This window comes from Dendronephthya gigantea, unplaced genomic scaffold, assembly GCF_004324835.1.
Source record: "Dendronephthya gigantea isolate DGI-Jeju-01 unplaced genomic scaffold, DenGig_1.0 000029F, whole genome shotgun sequence".
NCBI classification, from domain to species: Eukaryota; Metazoa; Cnidaria; class Anthozoa; order Malacalcyonacea; family Nephtheidae; genus Dendronephthya; species Dendronephthya gigantea.
In genome coordinates, this window is record NW_021163039.1 from 1,542,556 (window position 1) to 1,566,871 (window position 24,316).

Sequence of the window (24,316 nt, forward strand, 5' to 3'; positions counted from 1 at the left end):
GTCAGCAATTATCCAATTTAAAATATGTATGTTTTCAATCAATCAATTCGTTTCAGCAGATAGCATGTTGTCAATTACGATATTGCTTTCAAACCTCCGCTGAAGATGAATCCATTGGTTCCAAATTATGTAGACTATAAATTTCGGAATTCCTTTAATTTTATCAGCTGGTAAAGGATTGTGGAGAAAATGAAGTTATTTCATTTACAAAAAGCAATAATCATCGATAAACACAATCCTGATACAGCTCGATCGTAAATAATATCGATTGAAAAAGTCTACTTCGTAACTGTTAATATAGGAATCATTAGTAACTTTGTAACTGAGAATAAAAAATATTTTGTGATTATAGGTAATTATATTTTCTATGATATAATTCATCGTATATTTTATTGTTGAAATGTGCTGATTTTCTTGTGTTATGTAATCTTTAATACCTCGATTTATTCCTTAATCTTATAAAGCTTATTGAGCCTACCGGATTAGATTTAAAAAAAAGTTTAGAAACTGAAAGTTGTCTTAGTTAAAGATGGTAAGAGAGAGTCCAGTGTACAACTTTACATTTTGGTATAGTTGCATTGTCGAACATTACACGTTCCATGAAATGGCTCAGAAGTTAAAAATAACCTGTTGGCAACCGTTGGCATGATGATTTAAAGGTTTTTAAAAAAAGTAGTCCAAGAAACTAGTCCACGAAAGGCAAAGGCTATTAAATGTCGTACATTACCATTGCAGATTGAGCATCATTTTCAAAATTTGAAAATGTCGCCATATCCTATTAAATTATTCTCGGAAAACCTTTTTCGGTGAAGATTCAACCCAGTCCCTTTCGGAGAACCACGAAAAAGTTAACTGGTAGGGACACCGGTTAAAATTAAATTATTTACAACGCTGCAAGCTGCTGCGGGTTATGAAAGCTCAAAACCTGAATGTGATTGAATAGCATATCGTAGTTTTTCTCTTAAAAGTTCCTTCCTACCGTAATTTGGTAATTTTAAAAGATTGAAACAAGTTGATGACGTAGGCAGTCTACCTGCAGAAGCTTTCCTTCGACCAATATTGAAAAATCCTCGAACCACACTCCCGACCGAATCACCCTCGTCCTATAGAACAAAATAATATCTTTAAGCACAGAAGTTAGGTTTAGAAAGAAAAATAGTGAAGTGGGAGTGATGTGAATTGTGAAGACAAAGTAAAGTGGAAGTAGCGTAGAAGTGAAGTAATTAGTGAGCTTAAGCAAGTGACGTTTTTGACAACACAAACGGCATGAGTAACATAGAAAGACTGGCTCAAGGGTTGTGATTGGTGAGAAACGTAAATTAACGTAAAATAAAAGTGAAAAGAAGTGAAAGAAAAGTGAAGACAGAGTGGAAAAGTGAAAAGAGTGTAACGCAAAGTGAAACAGAATTAAAACGGAAAGCAAAACTTACGCAGATATGAAGTCAACGTGATGTAAATGAATATGTAAATGTAAAGTGATCAAGTGGACGTGAAGGTAAAGTGGGAAAGTGAATGAAAAGGTGAAGTGAATTAAAAGAAAGTAGAAGTAAAGACAATGTGAAATTATTGAAAATTAAAGGCCCTTTTACACGGTGCAATTTTTCATGAAACTTGCAATGCTACTTTTGAGAGATGTAAATTTGCAACTACGAAACGTTTATCATTACACTCCCACATTTATAGGACTCTTCATTAATTTACATCTCTTAAAGTAAAATTTCATCGCACGTTGCAAGAAAAATGGCACCGTGGGCAGAAGTATAGGGCCTTGTGGACTGAAGTATAAATGTAAATATGTAGTAAGGTGAAAATGACAAAATCACACACCTCATCGTCAGTGGTCTCGACGCAGCGTATTGAAAACTCGGGACGAAGGTGGGCAAAACCCAGTAACGGGGGTTTTGAGCAACTTGTAACAAACTATAAAAAAGCAATATTATTAACAAATGTATGGGGTATTACAAAAACTGCGGTCCCGGATTAAAGTGGTTCTGAGAATCATATAGGATTACGCTACATCAACAACCCTACATCGTTTAGCCTTAAAAATTTCAATCCTTGCTGGGTTTTATAGTATTATATTCATTCTTGCACGTTTTCAGCCCGGTTTGCCCGATTAAATGCAAACTTCAAATCAAATCAAATCAATTTATTCTGCGACACGTTAAATATTTACAACATAAATAATTAATAGAAGGCAAGGTAGCCCATAAGGCAAGAAATAATAGAAGGCAAGGTAACTTCCACCCTGGCAAGGCGGGCTGGCCTGGTTGCATGTAATCGAAATTTTAAAATTGACTATAATTACCATAGGAAACGGGCTATGCAGCCCAGTAAGACGCGCTACCCCGATCCATGTAATCGGCCCCTATAGTACCGGCTTTATGCAAGGCTGTATTTCTATACTAGTTTGCTTTAAGCCAGAAATTAAAATTGATAGGCGCATGATTCCCCAAGTGAACACATCCATACAATTACACTGCTCATTAAACACTGTTCAAGTAAAATCACCAATGTGTATATACAAAATGCCGTCCCGAAGCTGAATCCGACAGCCATGCAAACCCATTGTGCGTGCAACCACACTACACTAAATACCCACGTAACCAACATTATGTATGATAAACTATGATACTCTGAGCAATTTTTTACGCTCGCTAAACAGTGATTTTCGTAAACAATTAACTGTAGAGCGCCAGGCATTTAGACCGCTGTTAACACTCTACTGGATTGCTAGTTACGACGTCTTGGTTTGAGGCAAAAGCTCGTAGCAAATGTTTAATGTATAAACAGATTTGTTATTACCGATTGAGTCTCTGACTCTGACACTATTAGAATATGCACAGTCTTTTAGTACCCTTCAAAATTTGACCCGCTTCAAAAGAAAACACTGATATCGACACAATACACAGCGAAGAATGAAACACAAGGTCCAGCATCGAAGTTAAACGACGCCTTGATGGCAAACCGCTAACGGCAAACTCTAATCGCAATTTTATACTAATATTGGCTATTTGCGTGGTTTGCAGTCAAACGATTACTTTAGCTTAAATGTAAAAGAAAAGCTAATATATCAGATAGCAAACAACTGTCTCTAAACTTATGTTTACCGTTTGCCGTTGACTTGCGGTACACATCAAGCTGAAGGTCTCTACTAACTGTTAGTTCGTGCGTTTACATAATACCTTGAAAGATCTTGTGTACAGTTAAACTACGCTAATGTATTATTGTAATACAAGGGCATAATTATACAAAATAATAAACGTGCCAAAACATAGCGAATCAAGTAAATAATTCACCGCAAACCATGTTGAAAATATAGATAATTACGTACCATATAATTTCTATTTTGTACGTCGTAGGTTCGCACTTAAAAAGCAATAAATAAACGCCACGTGTAATGGTGAGCACCCACTTCGAACGCTCGTAACGTGTCGTAGAATACTCCCGGTTCCTGGTTTCACACTCAGTGATTAGTTTCACCCGACTGCTCACGAAGCTACGCGAGGCGTTACGATCACTGGTTGCGATGCGGTCGAAATGCAAAGAAGACTCAACACAGCGTCAGCGGCAATTTAATTTTTTAGCGTGTTCTGATTGGCTCCGCGAAGCAGATGGGCAAATTGCACTGGCAAATTGTTACAACTTTACTAAAGTTTGTTATTTTTAGTATTACAGTATTTTGCGATGGAATATAATTCATGCAGAAATAATGTCGTTTTCGTTTATTCTTAGATTGATTATTTTAGTAAAACTGGGTATCTTTAGAAGCGGATATCAAAAGATACTTTTACAAATGACATAAATCATAATGAAGTTAAATTTAAAAAGTCCTGGGGCCGGTTGTTCGAAAGGTATTTTTGTTTAAATGGTGGATCAGCCATGCAAAGTTTAAAAGTATTCTCATAGACCTTCCGAATGACTGAACCTGCATCCTATGTATTTAATATGTACTTCCATTGAAAATTAAAATATTTCAGCTCAGTTGTTCAATAAATAGATAATTCTGTTTTCTATTTTGAACTTATCCACCGTTTAAGCTAAACGCCCTTCGAACAACCGGCCCCTGATATCAAAAGGACAAAGACATCGACATGTAACAAACTATTTCTACTTGCCTTCAAAAATGCGGACTTTTCGGAATCGTTGAAGTCTTTTTCGACGATCTCCCAGAGCCAATTTATCACGCGATGTTTGTTGTGGTAACCACCATAGTAAGTCGTGTTCGCTCTGAGGAAATATTCACGAACATGATTACAACAGAATAACTAATCGCATTGAAGAGTGAAATGTGCCTTAACTCATTGAAGTGCCTATATCACTTGTGGGATCTTTACGGATTTAAATAGAGCTTGAAAAATTTGTTTATAAGTTCTACAACCCTTTTCGATATAGTTAAATAGTTTCGGAAATATTTACATCTAAACATGACGATTTTCCTGCTCGGGGGCCTGGGACTCAGGAACCAAGTTCTTGTCAAACATAATATAATCAAATGTAATTTTACTTTGATCTTCCAATAACGTAAAATATTTTGAGAATAACTCGCCCAGATGCTACAGCCATACACAACGCACCGTTCCTGCATTTTTTTCTTGAAAAGCGCAAACTATATCGCCAGTGAAACTCTTCATGTTTACATTATAAAAGACGGCGTGTTTGCAAATCATTCCTGAGTCCCAGGTCCCCCAACCGACGTATGTATTTTCGAAACTATTTAATTTTATCAAAAAAGGTTGTAGAACTTATAAACAAATTTTTCAAGCCCTATTCAAATCCGTTAATATCCCACAAGTGATATAGGCACTTTAACGTTTGCATGCTTTATTTCTTTGAATGAAGACATACCGTAAATCAGAGACATCCAGTGTAGTGCTATCGCCAGAGATCAGTTTTTGCAACTCGGGACCCGAGAACATTCCGAGCCAATTGTGTTGAATGAACTCTCGAAAGCCATGAAAGAACGCTCGGCTCTGATCTCTTAACTGGACGCACATCTTGTAGTGGGCCATCAGGTGGATATAGCTTATTCTGGAAAAATCACAAAGAAAAATCACAGTAAACATTTTTGAGCGAACTATAGCTTAATCGAAATAAAATGTAACGAAAACGATTGCCTGTACACTTTACAAAAACGCAATTTGTTTGTTATAAATCTTTTTAAAAAGCAAATTGGGGCCTTCCAAGGACACTGCAGTAGAAAACACATGAGATACTGCCAGTAATCATTTCATACGACAACAAATTCATACACAAATACCAACACTTTGAAGTTGTTTATTCCTTAAAGAATGAGGTGAGATGTTGGCAGAAAGAAGAGCAAAACATTCTTTAAATTCTTATTTGTTAGTTCTTGATATCTTAATATTTGCAGCGCATTCTGGTCAAATGTGTATACCGGCCATCTTTTTCGTAACTCTCCATCACTCACTTATTTTCATCAGTGACGTCCATAGTTCTTCCCCCTGGCTTCAAATCGTGCGTTATGACCTTGGTATAAAAAAGTAAAACAACAGTTAGTTAAAAACAGTCCTTATCCCATCACAAGGCCTCGCAACATTATTGGGCAGATTTAGCATGAGAACGTACCAACGTACACGTCAGAATTGACGTGAGATGGCGAATACATGGCGTGATGATCCCATATATGGACATGCCATGCTTTTTGTTCGCCAATTTCACGTCGTCTTTGACGACACCGTCCTCAAGCTGAATCTGTCCATGCAGCTGCTGAGAAAAGACTACTTTGCAAGTACAAGCAATTAGCCAGTATCGTAATGGGTAAGGTTGTGTTTCCTCATTTTCTCCCTTCAATTCTCCACATATATTCTTTACCTATATATTTTCTCAAATCAAAAAAGTTCTAGACCTAATAGTAGTAGGTACCTTTCCTAAAAATTCTTCATCAAATGAAAATGTAAGCCCCAAATCAGTCACATCACCGTCGTAATTCTAAACAATGAAAAACAACAAATATTTACACAGTAATATTAAAATCGCGCCCAAGAATGAATCTACACACAAACATACAATACTAGGATCTCTATTTAATTTTGCAGTTGTTTAACCACATTTTATGAGAAGTTCCCTTTCAAACCTTGACATAGTTCAGATTCTTATAGAGATCAGGATCCAGCGAAGGAAGCTCGTCGATGGAGCTGTACAAAGCACCGTGCTGACGTGACAAGAGCAGACTGAGGAAGAATGGGGCGAAGGGAACATCAACGACGATACCCTAAAGATTAAAGTAACGATGCATGTTAAAAAAATGGATACGAAAGACATGCATAATTATCTAGTTTTCTTGATCAAATATCCGGGAGATCTCACGCTCGTATTTTAGTTCTAAGAACTATAGCTCTGAAATAAGCTTGAACCGGATAAAATATATTTCAGGTATTTCAGATATTAGGTAGTTTCAACAGAGAAATGGATTTTTATTTGTCAACTAGTGATGCAAATGCATCAATGCAACACAAAAATTAAGACTAACTCTCCTCCTAAACTCCTTAATAAAGTCACCGATATTTAGTATATTCAACGCATCAACTAATCTACCGAAAGGTATAAAATAGACTGACGCGATAAAAAATTAGTGAAGTACGATTATACCGGGATTTGGCCATGGTATCTTCGATCTTGGTAAGGTGGAATATACCGGAGCATGGTATATTCGATCCTGGATCCTGGTAAGCCTTTTTAGAGTTTACTGGGCTAAACTTATATCTCAGAATGTGAAGAGCACAATCAGTATAACCAAGGTGTAACTTACCTCATACACCGCTTTTCCCAACATTTTCCCGACAAACTCAAACAAAGCAAGGTGGTTGTCGTGGATGCAAGATGTTGGCGACGGGTAAAGTCGTTGATCTTGAGTGAGCTAATGAGTTACATTGAGATATTATGAGAATAAGGTCTGTTTTTAACTGCTGGGTTCATGCGGGAATTAAGATTACGATTGTCAATCGTCTCACGATCACGAGTATGATCATTTTAATCGTGATTATGATTACAATCGTGATTATGATTACAATCGTGATCGTTAATGATTAATATGACCATCATCAGGATTTAGATCATAACTGCAATTGTGATCGTGATTATCATCAACTGCGATTATGGACATGATTACGAATAAGATTAGGATTACGAATGCGATCGTGATTATCATCAACTATGATTATGAATATGATTACGAGTAGGATCATCGATACGAGCGTGATCGTGATTATCATCAACTGCGATTATGGACATAATTACGAATAAGATCATCGTTAGGATTGTCATATAGTGATTATCATCAACTGTAATTATGCACATGATTACGAGTAAGATTTTAGTTACGATCGTGATCGTGATGATCAACAATTGTGATTATGCACATGATTACGAGTAATATCATTGTTACAATGGTCATCGTGATTGGTCATCATGGATTGTGGTAATGAGGTTAGAATATTGATTACGATGATAGCCTACACACAATGCTGACTGAAAGAACAAAGATTTCTACCTTAAATAAATTGAGCTGTGGATTAAAAGCTTGCTTGATTGTTTCCTCAAGAAATTCCTTAAACACCCCGTCTTGATCGATACCAGCTTCGTCTAAACCCTAGATTGTAAACGGAGAAACACATGCATTGAGAAATTCATCCAACTCATTGCCACGATACTAAAGAAAGAAAAGGTCTACCTACATACTCATTGACGAATTTGATTTTTATCGTTGCTTTAAGCTTTTGAATAGGAATCTTTGATAATTGTTTGTACCCATCCTGGACAAAAGGGAATAGTCAGATTAATTTCCAAACAGACTTGCATTAGAATTGAGTACATTAATTCTATTATAGCTCCCGAGCTGACATGTATCTTTGGTAACTAATAGGATAATGTAAAAATACATGTGGCTTACAATTCGCTTCAGTGTAAGTATAAAGTAGTTTTTTTTAGGCACGCAAGGAGGCAATCCAAATGCTTCAATACTTAAAGAGGCTGCGGCAGTGTCAACTCATTGTCTCAGACTGAAGCTATAAGCATACATAGTTGATTTGACAAACCTCAAGCAGTTGATTCCTGCGGACTTTGACAAACATGCAGCTGGCGCTGAAGTCTTCCTGATCAATCGATATTCCAAGCGACTGTTTGTCCTGTTGAACCAAGTTACGGAAGATCTTCACGCGCTAAGAAAAGAAGGTGAAATACTAACTTTAGGATCAGAAAAGAGAATAATTTGACAATATATTTAACAATTCAAATCAGAAACTCGAGATATGAAGGCTCTACCTTCCTGAAAAGTTCGGTGGCGAAATATTCAAATGTGAAAAGCCTATTTAAATTCCAGAAAATCTTGAATACTTTTGTGTAAATATTACGGGCCGAAAAATGATAACCTTTTCGTGAAAACTTTAGAGACTGTACGAAGCTTTCAGAAGAATACATTGAAGAAGAAGGAGATTGAAGGTAATAAATATACATCATGTTTCCTACCTCTCTATGGGGAACGACGTGAGGAATCATTTGTAAAACTTCACTCGCTCTTGGCTTTCCTGCTGTTAACTCAGATTTAAAGGAACCAATTTTCAGTTCTCTGTAAAAGGTAAAATTTTATCTCCAATCAATTATATTACTGATATCTTCCCATAAAAAGGTAGTGAATGAAGATGCCTTAATCCAATCGAGCAAGGGTTACCATGCAGACGAACCATGCAAATCTTGATGTACAAGGAGTCATAAATGTCCATGAATTAAGCAAAGTTGATAAATTTTAGATCATGGCAAAACGCCAACGTTTCTGTTGCTCTACATTATGAATGTGACATAAAGGGACCGAGGCCAAAAGGTAAAGGCCTTTCCACAACGGCAGAAAGGCCTACGCAAGGCAAGAGCAAAATATGACAGCCACTTGAATGGTATGAACATCAAGGTAAGTACATATCGACAGAGGTTATGGATACAAGGGCAGGATGGAAAAGAATGTTGTTTTCTTACTTGATTAACCAGTGATTCTCTGGCGTGAAGCGTCTACGAGAATCCCTGTCATAAATTAACATCAGAAGTGAATAAACCGAAGACAGTAGACGGTCCGTGTTGTCCAGTTGATTGACCACATCAGAATTTTCTAGAACCATAGAAGAATGTCAGTTTGCGAGTTTGTGGCGATGAAAATCAACCACTGAACTATAGAAATCTGGACTGAACGGTCCATACCACTCAATCAACTTTTATTTGATCAGATAATGCAACATAGCTACATACAAAAATTTAAGATTTTATAAATCTTACTCTTTCCGCGGGGTCTGTTCCACAGTAGTTTATAAGTCAGCGTGTTTAAAAACCCTGATAAAGCGGTCAGATCTTCCAAACTGAATGGCTTTTGTTTCTCGTACATTTCATAATCATCCACAATGCTGAAAAGAATATAAGTTGGTCCGATTCAATTTTTACTCCTTTTAAACGCTGGTTAATTTACACATGCATGCTATTTTCTCCTGCAGGAGTAGCAGGAATGGAAGAAAGTGGAAAAGCTTAGATCATGCAGTTACGTAAATGGAGCTATATAGTGTATATATACAGAGTGTAATCTAGACAGCGCTTTATTTACATTTTGAACTGCTATATTTCTAAGAAGAGGGCAAACGAAACTGTATGTACTGAAAGATTTGAAACATATACGCCAATTTATAAAAATCTAACCTATAATATATAACCCAAGGGTTGGGATATATCGAAAATTTAAAACACAGCGCAGCTGCCCTAACCGCAGATTAAACTCGATACTTACGGAATGAGATGACCGCAGCAATCACAAAACAAAATAAGCAAAGATTGAATGGAGGTCGACATTTGTGAAGATTCCGAAGAAACAAAACTCAGTATCAAACTCAGTCCACCATCAGGGCCTAATTCTTGCAAGAACTTTAATAGTCGTAGAAGAAACTCCTCGTTGAAACTGAGACCTATGAGTAAGAGAAAACAAAAATATGACGGAAAGAAGATGATTAGTGATTGGTGATCATGATGTGATGTATGGAGGCTTGGGAACCACGGAATACCGAAAAAATCTACATGTTTTATTTCAGCACAAATTCTTCCTGTTGGCCTGTTCATTCTTCCAGGTGGACGATGGACTTCCAGGTTAGGGGTTAATCACGATTGGGAATAAGGTGAATTATACAGCTACTGCATCTTATGCAGTAATGGTGCTAGAACAAGTTTACAATAAGTATAGAACGGAAAGAACTATGTTCAAGTGTTGCTCTATTTTAGAAGCTCCTATCCGCTTATGTCAGCCTGTATGCTCACGTCATCACTTTCTCTGTGAGTTACCAACCGCGGAAGCTGGAAAATTAGGGAGCTTTAACAGTGACTAAGAGTATGAAATTCGCCATTCTCGCGCGTTGTTTGCTTACGCCATCAGCCAAAACTCGTATAGTCCCCGGGTTTTTGAGTACGAGTTTTTTGGCAAATTTCCTACTCAAAAGCTCGGCGACTAAAGAGTTTTGGCTGATGGCGTAAGCAAACAACGCGCGAGAATGACGAATTTCGTACTCGTAGTCGAACTCGTAGTCACTGCTAAAGCTCCCTCGACTACGGTGGGATTTTGAACCCACCATACAATCGGTTTCCTAGTCGAAAGCTCTTTCAGCAGACCTATACTAGGTTACGACGGTTCGAATACCTGTATAAATGACGGTATAAATAAATATTTCCTATAAACAGTCTCACCTGTCAGCACATCCATTTTCAACTGACTTAACGAGTTGAGAACCAGCTCAAACATGACACATGTGTTGCGGATTTGTACGACTCGAGGCGAGGATAAATTTGCTTCTCGTCGTGAAGTAAACCTTCCAGTAATCAGTCGAGCTAGAAGCTTCCTCCGACCATCAGGAGCTATACGTGAATCAAACAGAAGATCAGTGCAAAAACTGCATTCGTCATTAACCCTATGAATTAAGGTAGGTCTTCGAAAAGTGGTAACGCTTTTTATACAATATAAATACAATTACATACAACTATTTTAATACTTTAAGCAAAATATAAGTGTTAATAGATAAACTATATAAACATTATAAACTATGAATTATAAGAGTTATAAGCCCGTTAACACTTGCAATTTTAAGTGCAATTTAATGTGTGATTTTCTTCTTTTGGTAGATGCGAATGAGTGACTAGTTACGAATGCTCTGATGTGTATAAATAAGATTTGGACATCAGTAACCAAAATCGCAGCAAAATTCGCAAGTGCATGTAAACGTCGGGTAGCATTGATACGTGATTGGGGGAGGGAGGCGTTAAAGACAATCGATTTGAAAAGAAATTGATTCCCCAATTATCGAAATTGGCTACGCCATTGCATGCATGTATTTAGTGCACATTTCGACGTTAGGAAATACCTTTACTTTTCGCCGTGGTCTTTTCAGAGTCCTGGGGCAATGATGGCAGACTTTGGAATAAGATTTCGATCGTACTTCGTTTCCAGAGAATTTGAAGTTGTCTTATGATACGGCCGATGGAAGCATTCAGCTGAGAATCACAGTTTTCTTTGTACCAGCCAAATATCGGATGCCAACTGGCCAGCGAGGATTTGTCTTTCGACACGAATGACTGAACGTCGACCAGAATCTTTGTTACAGCCGACTAGATCAATCGATGACAATAAAAAGCTTTTTCATTACATAGATCATATTAAACATAGAAAACGTGATCAGTTTACAGCTAAAAATGCATCCCAAATTAGTATATTCATGCGGTAAAAGCGTAATATTTGACGTAACAAGTTGTCCTGCATGCGCGTCAACAGTAGCGTAGCCAGCCCGACAATTTAGTCATGCTATGCTAATATTTTGGTGTTCATTGACTGTGAAAACAATGAATTTCTAAAGAAATGAATAATGATAATAACATAAAATTTGCATAGCATGACTAAATCGTCAGGCTGGCTACGCCACTGCGCGTCAAAGTGACAGTAAGCTCAACTTAATATGATCGCGAGTGTTGTGATTAGTTTTTTGCAAGAACAGTGAACAGCGTTTATGATTCATTCTTTTAAAAGTAAATTTCGATAGTTCATTGCGTTTTTTTCGTTATCGTCAAACAATAAAGCATGTAGCTTGTTCGTATAGGTTGGTACAGATCCCTAAGTGAAGCTATTGAAAAACTCCATGCATTTGCTGCTGGAATTTCAAGACTTTAGACAAAATATTTGTCGATGCTTTTAATCTAAACATAAAGCCCGAATCAAACGAGGACGCAAGTCCATCGCAAGCTTTTGCTTGTGCTTGCTTGTACCTCGTTTGAGCGTCTCCTTGCGAAGACTTGCGTTGGCTTGTCTATCGTTTGACCATGCAGTCTCGCGCAAGTCAAAGTAAGTATAACTTGCGATGGACTTCTCCGCGTTTCATTCGGGCTTAATATGTCCAGAAATTTAGAAATCAGCTTACCAAAAATTCTGGAATGGTTGATTTGAAACTCTAAACGAAAAAAGATTTTAAATTTTAGCAAGAAGAATATTCAACAGTATATTAATTACCAGTGAAAGATTTCCGAGGGCGCTTGTTTGAAATTCTTAAATGTTTTCAACCAGTAAACTCTAACAGAACTAAAATCGATTGTTCATGTACCACATACCTCTTTATCAACATCGATTAAATAAATTAGATTAGCTAAAAAGAAGGAAAGAAATTATATTATCGGAGTCTTGAAATATTTTCCAATATTTTTAGCCAACAATGAAACCCTTCTCCTGGACACTCGTTGGATGGAGGGGGGTTGTAGCAGGACCAGAACTTGATGTAAATTTCTGAATTAAGGATTCAGGTAAGCAACTAACAACCAACAATGTCACTATGAGATTATCACGCTAACATATAGGACCGGTCTCTTCCCTGTCAAATGGTCAGGGAGCACACAACATCATTCTCAGCAAAACCAGATCTTACCAAGAAGACAAAGAGAGTTGTTTCCATGCAAACATTCAAACACACTACTCCAGTTGCTGGCGCTGTTGAAGAATTTCAAACTTCGCGACAGCAACGTGTACTGTTTCGCCAGATCTAATGTCTAAAAAGAAATTTGTAAACAAATTTTTTAAATGTAAACTATCTCGTGGGAAGATATAACTAAAAAAGTGAACAATTGCAAAATGGCCTATTGATATTTGCCTGAGAACATGGTCGCAAGTTATCCATGGTCACACGCTGTTTATGCAATCTTAGTAGGTAATATATAATACTGAATGTCGGTATTCAAGACCTCCAAGGGTACATTCTGGGACAAGCAATGTATACATGCATAGGATGAGTAGACAGACATGTTAATGGACTTGCTACAAATTGTTTGCAAGATTGTTATAACTACTGTAAGTGGCGCGTTTTTTTACGCTGGTTATAGAACCAAAGTAATCATAGTAACCATAGTAACCATAGTATGGATGCACATTACCTGTGGTGATATGTTTGTGACATGAAGAAATAGTCCGGGGATTGACATTATATTAACTTGAAATAATTTCATCGATTTTTCATTAAATCCGGACCCTTCAGAAACTCTATAAACGTGAAAAGAAAACGTTGCTGTAATGCTAAACACGAAACATTTACATAGACAATAAATTCATACAATATCCACTGTAAAATAAGATTATTATAGCAACTATTTTAAAATTGTTTGTCTCAGATCTCTTTTTAATCTATTTCATTTGGTAAAACCAATTTTATTACTTATTTTTTAACTGCCAAAACAGTCTAATAACAATTGGTTTACCAAAACCAAATACCAAAATAATAAAAATAAATACCAAATAACATTGGTTTACCTCAAGGATAATGTTAAGACTGCTGCAAGTTGGGTGGAGCGTAGAGCTGGATCATTGCGGCAAAGACCACTTATTGCGAGTTCCTGTTGAACAAAATATCGTATAATATATCATTGTTTCTGAAAACTAAAGGAAAAACATCTCGACGACGCTGTTGAGACTCTAGGCATAGAAAACGCCTCGCCGTAGAAAAAATGAAGAAAAGTAGAAGAAGAGATACGAGTAACGAGACGGGGTTGAATTCCGTCCTACTGCATGAAATGTGGAGGTTTGGTATCGTGTGAGAACAGATATACATGAATTCATCATATTGCGAGCAATGACTCTGTCTCTGTATATATTTTGTTACTAGCCTACGAAAATTTTATTTTCTCGGCCCCGTGACGATTTGAATTCGAGAGCCAACAAGAACGTACCCTTAATGAAGAATAAAACTCGCTCTTTTCCAAATGAAGAAGAACGTTCTTGCATAACAGACTCAACCCAGGCTTCCACTTTTTCCCTGCAAAGGATAACCTGACTTAGCTTAAGTTAAAACATGCAGCTGCATGGATAGACCTTTCAGAAAGATGATGGAAAGATGTATTTGAAATACGATTCAATTTCATAAAAGGTTTGAATGTCCAATACTTTTTTTCGCCAGCCGTAGGGATTGTCTATCAACAGATTTAAACGATACATGCGGATAGCTTTTAGCTCATTTTCAGGTGCCTCTATCTAAATACCTATAACTTATTCACTCGTTTACATCGATCAAAACAAGGAATTGCATGCACTTAAACTCGGATTCACCCTACCTCCTTTGATCGATATGATATTCCAAGAATTGCAATCCGTGAATTTAGCGATCTGTATAAATAAAAGAAAAGATACAGACACGACATACAATAGGGTGAAACGAAATCTTATATTATCACAAATACTAAACATCGGTCTCATCACTCTCATAACAGGACGAATTGTAAGGCAAGACAAAATTCTCACTCGCAAATTCTCCTTTTAAAGGTATAGTTCAGTGGAACTGTATTAACATGAAATTTCTGTGCATAAATTTTCAAATATTTCTGTGGCCTTTCCATATTACTTACCATGCCTAAGTAAATACTGATAAGTTTTGTGTCGCTTCCAGAAGTTGGCTGAATAAAAAAGTGGAATGAACATTAAACATAAATCACTATTGTAGACTTTTAACCCATTTGCAACAACAACGGGAAAGCTCATCAGTTCTAACAGATATATCTCCCTATATAAATTCAAACCATATACATTTCTACTCTTGAAAATTCGGGAGTGAAGTAGATTTATCGGGAAATTCCGAGCTATAGGTTGTTAGATTTTAGAACTCAAAACTCAAAAGATTGACCGAAGAAAATTTGCCGGTATAAAAGAGGCTTGTTGCCAGTTGTTACCTTGAGTTTTTTTAGATAGCGGGAACAAATGACGAGAACTTTCTTCAACTGGGTTATCCATAAAAGAGCCCAATCTTTCGTCAATGCAGGATAGATATACCACATCTAAATATACGGAACAAAGAATCCTTGTATAGTTTTGTATATACTGTATGAGCATTATATTTCAACTTTTAGTTCCCCTTGCTTGTTATTAAATTTGCTTAATAGATTTTGGCATTTCAACTTTTGATAGGAAACAATTGAATGTCAAACCACATTTTGTTCGAAATTTTCATCGCTTTGGCATGCATCGAGGGGCAAGGAAAGAGCAAGGTCAGAATTAGAAATTAACGCTATGATACAGAGGACCAAAGAGCCATTTCGGTCGACCAATTAAAATAGAGCATTACTGATTACAATTAATTAAGGGTTAGAGACTGTTGTCAGTGTTTTGTTCAAAAATAAACGCACGCGCTGACCATACAATGAACGAGAAATTTCAATATTGCAAAACTGAAATTTCGAATTCATTGTACATGGTCAGCAAGTGCGTTTATTTGTCAACAAAACACGAACATAAAGTCTCTAACATTTTAATATACAATCTAAGTTCATTGATTGCTGCATTGAAGTTCCAAGCTTCGTTGCAGGCTGTCATTTTTGAATAAACCATGATTCTCATGGGTTATTGCGAATAAATTATTATTCCCATGATCTGTCGCCAGGCAACGAGAAACCACGTGATTCAGTGATTTTGACCAATCGCGTGTAGATTTAAGCCAATGCACGAAGATTGTATAATTTTGAATAAACCATGATTTTCATGGGTTATTGTGAATAAATTATGATCACTGATGATGATTCCTATGATCTGTCGCCAGGCAACAAGAAACCAAGATTTTGACAAATCGCGTGAGTAGATTTAGGCCAATGCACGAAGATTGTATATTAATTTACATTTAACATTATAATATAACATTTATAGTACGCGCGTGCTGATTGGTCGAGAAGCGTGTTTCTATAACTGTATAGAAACACGGGAATTTTCCCGCCGAACTTGACAAGCGAAGCGATGTAATGAGAATTTGTAATTGAATCAAATCATAATATTTGTACAAAATCTTTTTATTGAGTTATATTATAAAAGAAATAGAAAACATTTTTTCCTGTGTTTCTATACAGTTATAGAAACACTTGTGGGAGTTTGGGAGAACTCGAAATAACGTGGAAAAACTCGCCCTACGGGCTCGTTTTCCCACTGATTATTTCTCGTTCTCCCAAACTCCCACGCGTGTTTCTATAACTGTATAGAAACACGGAAAATGTTTTCTATTTCTTAAATGATTTAAGATTATACAATTCTGCTTTTCTGAAAGGTTGATTGTTTAATATCAAACCACATTCATTCCTTTCATATTAGGTAGATTTAGATTGGACGCAGATGGAAAATTGTAAATGGCAAATTCACATTGTCCTTAGCGTTCCAGTTCTCAAACTAAATATGTTTATTATCCTAACCTGACATGAGAGTAGGGGCTTAATACCACCCCCAACCTACCCCTAAAAATAGAAGTGTCTTTCTAACCTTGGAGATTTTATCTTCCATGCTTTCCAGACATGTTTTGCATATCAAATGAAATCGCTAAAAAAGTTAATATATAACTGTCCAATAAATAAAAATGATCAGGTGAAGATTAGAATCACAACCTAATGAAACACTCATGCGAAATACATAAAGTCTAAAGGCCATGTTACACAGTGCAATTTTTCTTTGCAACTTCCAATGCAATTCTAAATTGCATTCGATGAAATGTAAATTAGTGAAGAGTCTTGCAGAAGAAAAGTGCATGAAGTGTAATAAACACAAAAGTTTCTTCGTTCCCAAATATACATCTCTCAAAAGCAGAATTGCATTGCAAGTTGCAAGAAAAATTGCACCTTGTAACTGGGCCTTAAATGTCTAGGTTCAGTAACGAATGAAAAATGAATTAATTGACAGTAGGTAAAAAACGAATCACTTTTGTTATTTATGAATAATGTTTTAATGTCATTTCTTACTTCCTTGTCTTTGTCCTCTTGAAAAATAAATAGAAATTTTTTGATCGCTTGAAAGAGACCCAAGCCTTTAAAATAAATTCTGACTTCAGAATGTCACAGGATGCAAACCACTGATTGAGGCATTTTCAATTTTGCATAAAATTTAGGGGCAAGAAGAACCTATAAGGTGGTTAACTTCTTGTATATAACATCTAACAGGGTTTTTCTAAATGCACTGCTTTCAATTTTCAACTTTCAATTTTCAATAGTTTCAATTTACTATATTGAAGCAACCATTCAGACTTAGTGTATATATATGAAAATTGAGTATCATTTATCGTTGTCTACTCTCCAAGACGGGCGGGAAAAACAAGCATATCCACCTTGTTCACGCTCACAGGGCTCAGGAATTTGAAAATGAACATAAAATTAATACCTGTTGGTTTTGTTTCTTTTGAAGTGATAAGAAAATTATTGATTTCATCCCTAAATGGAATAAAAACAGTGCTTATTCATATAACCTTAAAAATTGTACCTACTTATTAACAGTAGATATGATATACAGTAGGATGCATACTGATACTGGTAATTTTAAACTAATTTGTCACTATAATATAAAGACATTGTTTGGTTAATAGCTTTTCTAAACTTTAATAATGTATGGCTGTGCCATACCAGCCTAATTTTTCCGTGGATTATACGACAGTATGTATATACTTATACTATGTACAGTGTAGTTTGTACTAAAACAAATGTAAGCAAATTTGAGAATCCTACCGAATTTGACTTCTCAACTTCAACAGCACCAAGTATGACCTTGCTGCAGCCTATATAATTTAATATAAAGTATGTTAGTAGATTTATGTGATGCACAATATCAATACATACAATGTATTAAGAATGAATGTAAAACTACATAGGCTGGCCTTATTAATGAGGGGCTGAATGGATTCAGTGCAACAGTTCAGTGCAACATTAACATGTCATTACAGGTACTTGAATAAGGAAAGAGGCTCATTCTGGGTGCCACAGGTATTGAGCAAGACAATTCTGAGAATTTGAAGCCCTTTTAGCACCTAGCATTTCCGAGACTTGTATCTTCTAGTGAGCCGTGGCTCATTTTTTTAAAATAGTTTTTAAACTTGTTGCCTTTAAAAAAACACAAGCTGGCCATTGTAATATAACCAACATCTTATTGATTTTTTTAAAACCAAACTTGAATTTGGTTGTGTTTAATATTTCATATAAGGTGTTATCGTGTAGATTACCGAGAAATAAGTAGCTGTTTCCAAGAAAGGATATTTCCATATATTAAATTATATCAAATCTTAATAAAACCCGACGTCTTAATTAACAAGTACGTTCACTCGCCCTCACGAATTTGTAAAATTCGAAATAGTTTATTGACCTCAAACGATCGCGAGTCGACTGTCAAGTGTCAAGGCAAAACTGAAAACTCAAAGTCAAGGCAGTAAACCGCGAGGCTCCAGTTACCTGTATTTTAATAACGGCCCTTTCCTTCTGCTTTTCCAAACTTCTCTGATCTCTTGCCGCCTTACTGCGGTTGACGAAAGCATCTTTATTACCCTTAGCAGACGAGCTGAACATTAGTGATAACTATGCTTCAATTTAACACTCACAATTTGTAACAATTTTTGTAAACAACAGCCATTTTTGTTTTGATCAGGTTACGGGTACTTCATGTAATAACGGACACGGTTCCACATGTTGGCTCAGCGCACTGACCTGTATATTAGGTTATATTAGGTATGTATCCAGGGTTTTATGGAGATTTTAATATAAAAGCAGGTGAAATTCTATAGAACTTTCAACATTTTCTTTCATCAATTAAGACCATAGAGCTCATTGATTAAAAATTCAAAATTTCCAGCCACATAAAGGGGCTTTTTGAGATTGCTATCACAATTTACTTTGTAACACTCATTTGGCGGGGACACCACAACAGTTTACACCAATTACAGTGGGCCCTTACAATAAAAGCAGAGCACATTTAAGTGATGAAACGCAACCATACGATACAACAAGACAGAACGAAACAACGAAACGAAACCGGCGAGACAAAACAAAGCAGAGCGAAACAAGATATGAAAACAGGGAAAACGAAACGTATCAACGTACGATTTAACGGCAATTTAGGCAATTTTCCATGTCCGTGGATTATTTTATTCATAGACCAGATTTAAAGCAGTACGGTAATAATAATTGATGTCTTAGTTCATCAGGCAGAATGTTCCATGTTCTGTTTACCATGCTTTGGTTATTACAATGTCAAATATTTTGACATTGATAACCACGCTGTTTTAATGGTCAATGCTTGTCCTATGTAAAGTTGCAAGCATGTTTCGTGCTCATATACAAACATTAAACAATATAACCATGCTTTGGTTATGATATCAAATATTTGGACATTGATAACCACGCTGTATTAATGGTCAAATGCTTGTCCTATGTAAAGTTGCATGCATGTTTCGTGCCCTTATACAAACATTAAACAATATAACCATGCTTTGGTTATGATGTCAAATATTTTGAAATGGATAACCACCTTGTTTTAATGGTCAAATGCTTGTCCTAATTAAAATTGCAAGCATGCATGTTTCGTGCTCATATACAAACATTAAACAATATAACCATGCTTTGATTATGATGTCAAATATTTTGACATTGATAACCACGCTGTTTTAATGGTCAAATGCTTGTCCTATGTAAAGTTGCAAGCATGTTTTGTGCTCATATACAAACATTAAACAATATAACAATGCTTTGATTATGATGTCAAATATTTTGACATGGATAACCACGCCGTTTTAATGGTCAAATGCTTGTCCTATGTAAAGTTGCAAGCATGTTTCGTGCTCATATACAAACATTAAACAATATAACCATGCTTTGATTATGATGTCAAATATTTTGACATTGATAACCACGCCGTTTTAATGGTCAAATGCTTGTTCTACGTAAACACTAGTTTAAAATTTAACCCAGGGTTAGCGCTAACCTAGCTTTGAACAACTGGGACCAGGGCGTTTTGTGTAGACAACGGTATACTTACGAAATTACTCCCGTAAAAAGAAATGCGCGTTTTGTTATTCTATTGGTATATTACATTCAATCAAAAAGTACAAAGGCCACATATTGAGGTTATTTTTCTCTATATATTCCCGGCGCCAGACATTTTCACCGACATGTTTGTTATTCATGCATCGCAACGCGACAGTTCCTGGGACTAATCAGTTTCGCTACTCCTCAATTGTAGACGAATCTTCCCCAGTTCTTTAAGAACTTCGTCCAATTTGCTTTCCAAGAAACTCTGTTAAAAGAGTGCAAATATGCATTTTTCAAGATTTTTCCACAAAAGAGGACCACGTAGCGATAATGGATGAGGCAAAAGGGGACAAAGAATATTTAAATACGTTCCTAAATACAAACTGCCAGTATTTAAAACGTTTTATACAATTCAAATTGGGTAATTAAATTTATAGTGTTATTTTAAAACAGTAGCGTAGCCAGCCTGTCGATTTGTCCCGCTATGCTATATTTTAGTGTTCACTGACTGTGAAAACAATAGATTTCTAAAGACATGAATAATTATAGTAACTCGAAATTTACATAGCGGGACAAAATCGTCAGGCTGGCTACGCCACTGTTTTAAAGTGTTTTCGCCTACGTCTACCAAATTTACGTGGGTTTTGTATGAGCCCCTAAACTATTCATCTGAAATTGTATTTAGTAAATATTTAAAATGAATTTCAAATTTCAGCTCAGTCATAATATACTCGGCACTAACCTTGTCTTCTTTCTCCTGTCTCGACATCTGCGACCAGGAATATTTTCTCAAGGCAGTCTCTAACTTGATGAAAAACAAAAGAAAGAAATGCACGTCAGCAAATAAGCTGGACTTGATTCTAACTTTCATTCGCTTATCTCATCATGTATGCACAATCTCGAACCCATGTCTCTATCTCCTACACACGCCGCAGGGAAAAAAGGTTGCATTGACCACCATATTTCAACATCCGTATCGCGGAATGCTAAACACTTACGCGCCTGCGCTGTTCGCTCAATTCCAGAAATCTTTTTTCTGCTGACACCATCATAGCCCTGCGGTCAACGGCCGCATCATTCTGAAAAAACAATACTGATATTACATCCTCCATTGACAAATATACTTAGATAACCGAAATCGTGCATCTCAATGAAAACAAATAAAATTTTATCGAACGATAGTAAGAGAGAATTTAAATAAATATTAACAATTGAATAATTCAAAAATAAAATAACAATTATAACAGTTTCAATTTTTTGAGTGAGGCTGCGCATGACATAAGGAAATATCAAGCCCGAAGTCTGCCCGACGTCCGCCGTTATCAACCGAACCTAAAGTCTTCGAACAGGGCTAAATAGCAAATTTGCTGATTTGAAGATTACATGTCGGTATATTCTCCCAAAATGCAAACAGGAGAAGCAAGCTATTTATTATAGTATTATATCACAAGCTAGTGTCCGAGTATTCGTTTTTGGGGGTATTTTTTGGGTTTGGGTAATATTATCTAAACATAAGAAAATATTGTCCCCTTTCGATAAAGCAAAGCACAAAACACAGTATATAGCCCTAGGAACTTACAATCGGGCTATTTAATAGCTAGGTATTTAACTTCACAAATAATAGCACGTAAAGTCTAACCTCCATCTTTGACTTGTATTTACCTGAATTATAAAAGGAAAAACGACGTTGGTGTCACACTTGTTTCTCCTTCTCCCAGCAATCTTAAGGACTTGCTAGGTTAAGCGTTCATATATTCAGTTTTCAGACTAATATAGCATTTCCCATAACCATATAACTATATGGTATTTTACTTACTTTTCGAGTTCAATGATCCTTTGCCTGACTCGCCATTGACTCTCCAGTAATCGTGTTTTTGAGCATAACAATGAATTCCACTCGCTGGCTTTTTCCGCGATGCACCGTTGTCATGATTTACATCCTTTTCTGAAAAAAAGTTTGAATAGTTTATAATACATTTGATAAACAAGCTACACCAATTGTGTGCCATATATTTGAATTTGTATACATGCTGAATTTGAGAACGTGCGAGAAATTTTGCTTCAGAGAGGTAAAAAAGTATTTAAATTTGGCAATATTTTGCAATGGATTGAACATGGTCATGGGTCCACATGCTGTAAATAATTACTGACCTTTCTTATAAAGTTGATTGCAATAAGCACAGACCAAACTATCTTCTTCCTCGTATTCCCGATCGTGCATTTTCTTAGAGCCATTGGGATATTTTGTGAATCCACGACCCTCGACAACATCTGATGGCTTTACCGATGACAGGTCAACCATTTCATCTCTTTCCGCTCGATTGCTAATAGTTCGGAGAGCGTAAATTACTTTAATACTCCGATTTGAACACTAAAATCATGAAGTTCAGAACTAACGGCTTGTTAATCATGTTTTTCAACTAGAATTCTGATCTCTTAATGGCTGTAGTAGGTAGTGTAAGTCAAACCTGAAAAATGGAATGATTTCAACCAAGGTTGAAACTTCCATACCTAAATCGTCGCGTGCTCTCCTTATAGTGATCATATTTCAACCTTTCTCCGTCTTCTTTAATACTGTTTTCAACTCTAATCTCATCAGTGACAAGGCTAAAATTGGTTGGCTGCTCCCAGGTTCTTCTGCTTGATCTTTCGACGATCCTGCGGCAACTACAATGAAACACTTCAAATGTAAACTGTTCCAAAATTACTTGACAGTTCACCGTATCATCCATCACTCAAAGCCAATACGAAGTTTTTTTGGAGAGGGCTGCATTATTTCCTGCTGAAGTGAAAACATTTTGGTAAAATTTTGTGAGAAGAACGTATCACGGTCTTCCTACCTGCTCTGGTTGCCCAGGACTTCTCGTAGTGAAGTTTCCAAATTTCGCTTAGTTATATTAGCCTCGGATAATTCCCTATAAAAAGATTTAATGCACAATTTGCATGTTCGACTAATTTTTATCAAAGCAAGCGGAAGGCGTACTAGAATTTGCTTGCCCATGTTTCAAGCATTTTACAACTTTTCGCTTCAACTTTTACAATTTTACAGTTTAACCTTTTGCTTTATGTACTATATATAGAACGTAGACCAGGTGCATTTTATTGTTTTCTGTAGAACAGACTTTAGACAGGACTATGATAGTTTATTCATATCCCAGATTTGCATGCAACTTAAGGCCCGTTCACACTCGCGATGCTGCGATTTAATTTGCAATTTTCCCCTTTTGATAGATACGAACGAGTGAATTTGTTACAAATGCTCAAATAGGAGCTCGTGCACATTGGAGTAGGGCTAAGTTTGACTCGTTCCATCTATCAAGAAGAAAATGTATGAATCGCAAGAAAATCGCAGGGGTAAAAAGGCCTTTACCTTCGTAAATTTTGACCTTCCCCTTGACTTTCAGCCAACTTTCCTTCTAAAAGATACACGTGTCCCTTGATAACCAAGAAAATAGAATTATTATACATAGTAGATGATTGTACGCTCTTTCGAACACACGTTAAAGATATCGTGCAGTTTATACTCTGGTTTTGTAATAACCTAATGCGTTCTGTGAATCACTAGTGATATTAGGGAGATTTAGCATGAAGACGTGAACGTCAAAGACGACGTGAAAATGGCGTGGCATGTCCATATTTGGGCGCATCACGCCATTTATTCGCCATTTTCACGTCGTCTTTGACGTTCACGTCTCATGCTAAATTACCCTATTATGTTGTTAGACGACAGAAATCGCGGAAATTTAGGTTGCCATCTTTCTGGTTATAATTAAATAAAACGTTCAAGGTTAAGACTGCACGAGGTTTCTTTAACATATGTAATATTTTTTAATGTGTACCTTTGTCTTTTCATGTTTCTTGGTGAGAGAATCGTATTCGTTAAGAACCTGCAACGAGAAAGATTTTTGAAAGAGAACTGAAGAACTGAATTGAGTACCAGTCGCAAGGGCGTTTACCGACCCTTTTAAATAGAGGGTGGTGTTTAGTAATGACACCAGGGGAACAG

General features: G+C 36.3%; 1 protein-coding gene across 1 annotated transcript; it reads right to left on the reverse strand.

Moving 5' to 3' along the window:
• Positions 1–277: 277 nt before the first annotated feature.
• LOC114524126 (ubiquitin-protein ligase E3B-like) lies at positions 278–18,907 on the reverse strand. Its single transcript, XM_028545252.1, has 31 exons — positions 18,739–18,907; positions 18,022–18,071; positions 17,681–17,730; positions 17,266–17,330; positions 16,793–16,849; positions 15,226–15,330; positions 14,905–14,952; positions 14,614–14,665; positions 14,233–14,318; positions 13,817–13,899; positions 13,444–13,549; positions 12,942–13,062; positions 12,631–12,665; positions 12,444–12,473; positions 11,397–11,640; positions 10,726–10,893; positions 9,782–9,956; positions 9,283–9,407; positions 8,989–9,118; positions 8,488–8,587; positions 8,058–8,180; positions 7,698–7,775; positions 7,514–7,612; positions 6,773–6,880; positions 6,098–6,235; positions 5,887–5,952; positions 5,432–5,490; positions 4,849–5,031; positions 4,119–4,230; positions 1,828–1,920; positions 278–1,103 (listed from the first exon to the last, which is right to left on the reverse strand). Exons 1-31 carry the CDS (start codon positions 18,850–18,852, stop codon positions 909–911), a joined length of 3,198 nt encoding a protein of 1,065 aa, XP_028401053.1. The 5' UTR covers positions 18,853–18,907; the 3' UTR covers positions 278–908.
• Positions 18,908–24,316: the final 5,409 nt, after the last annotated feature.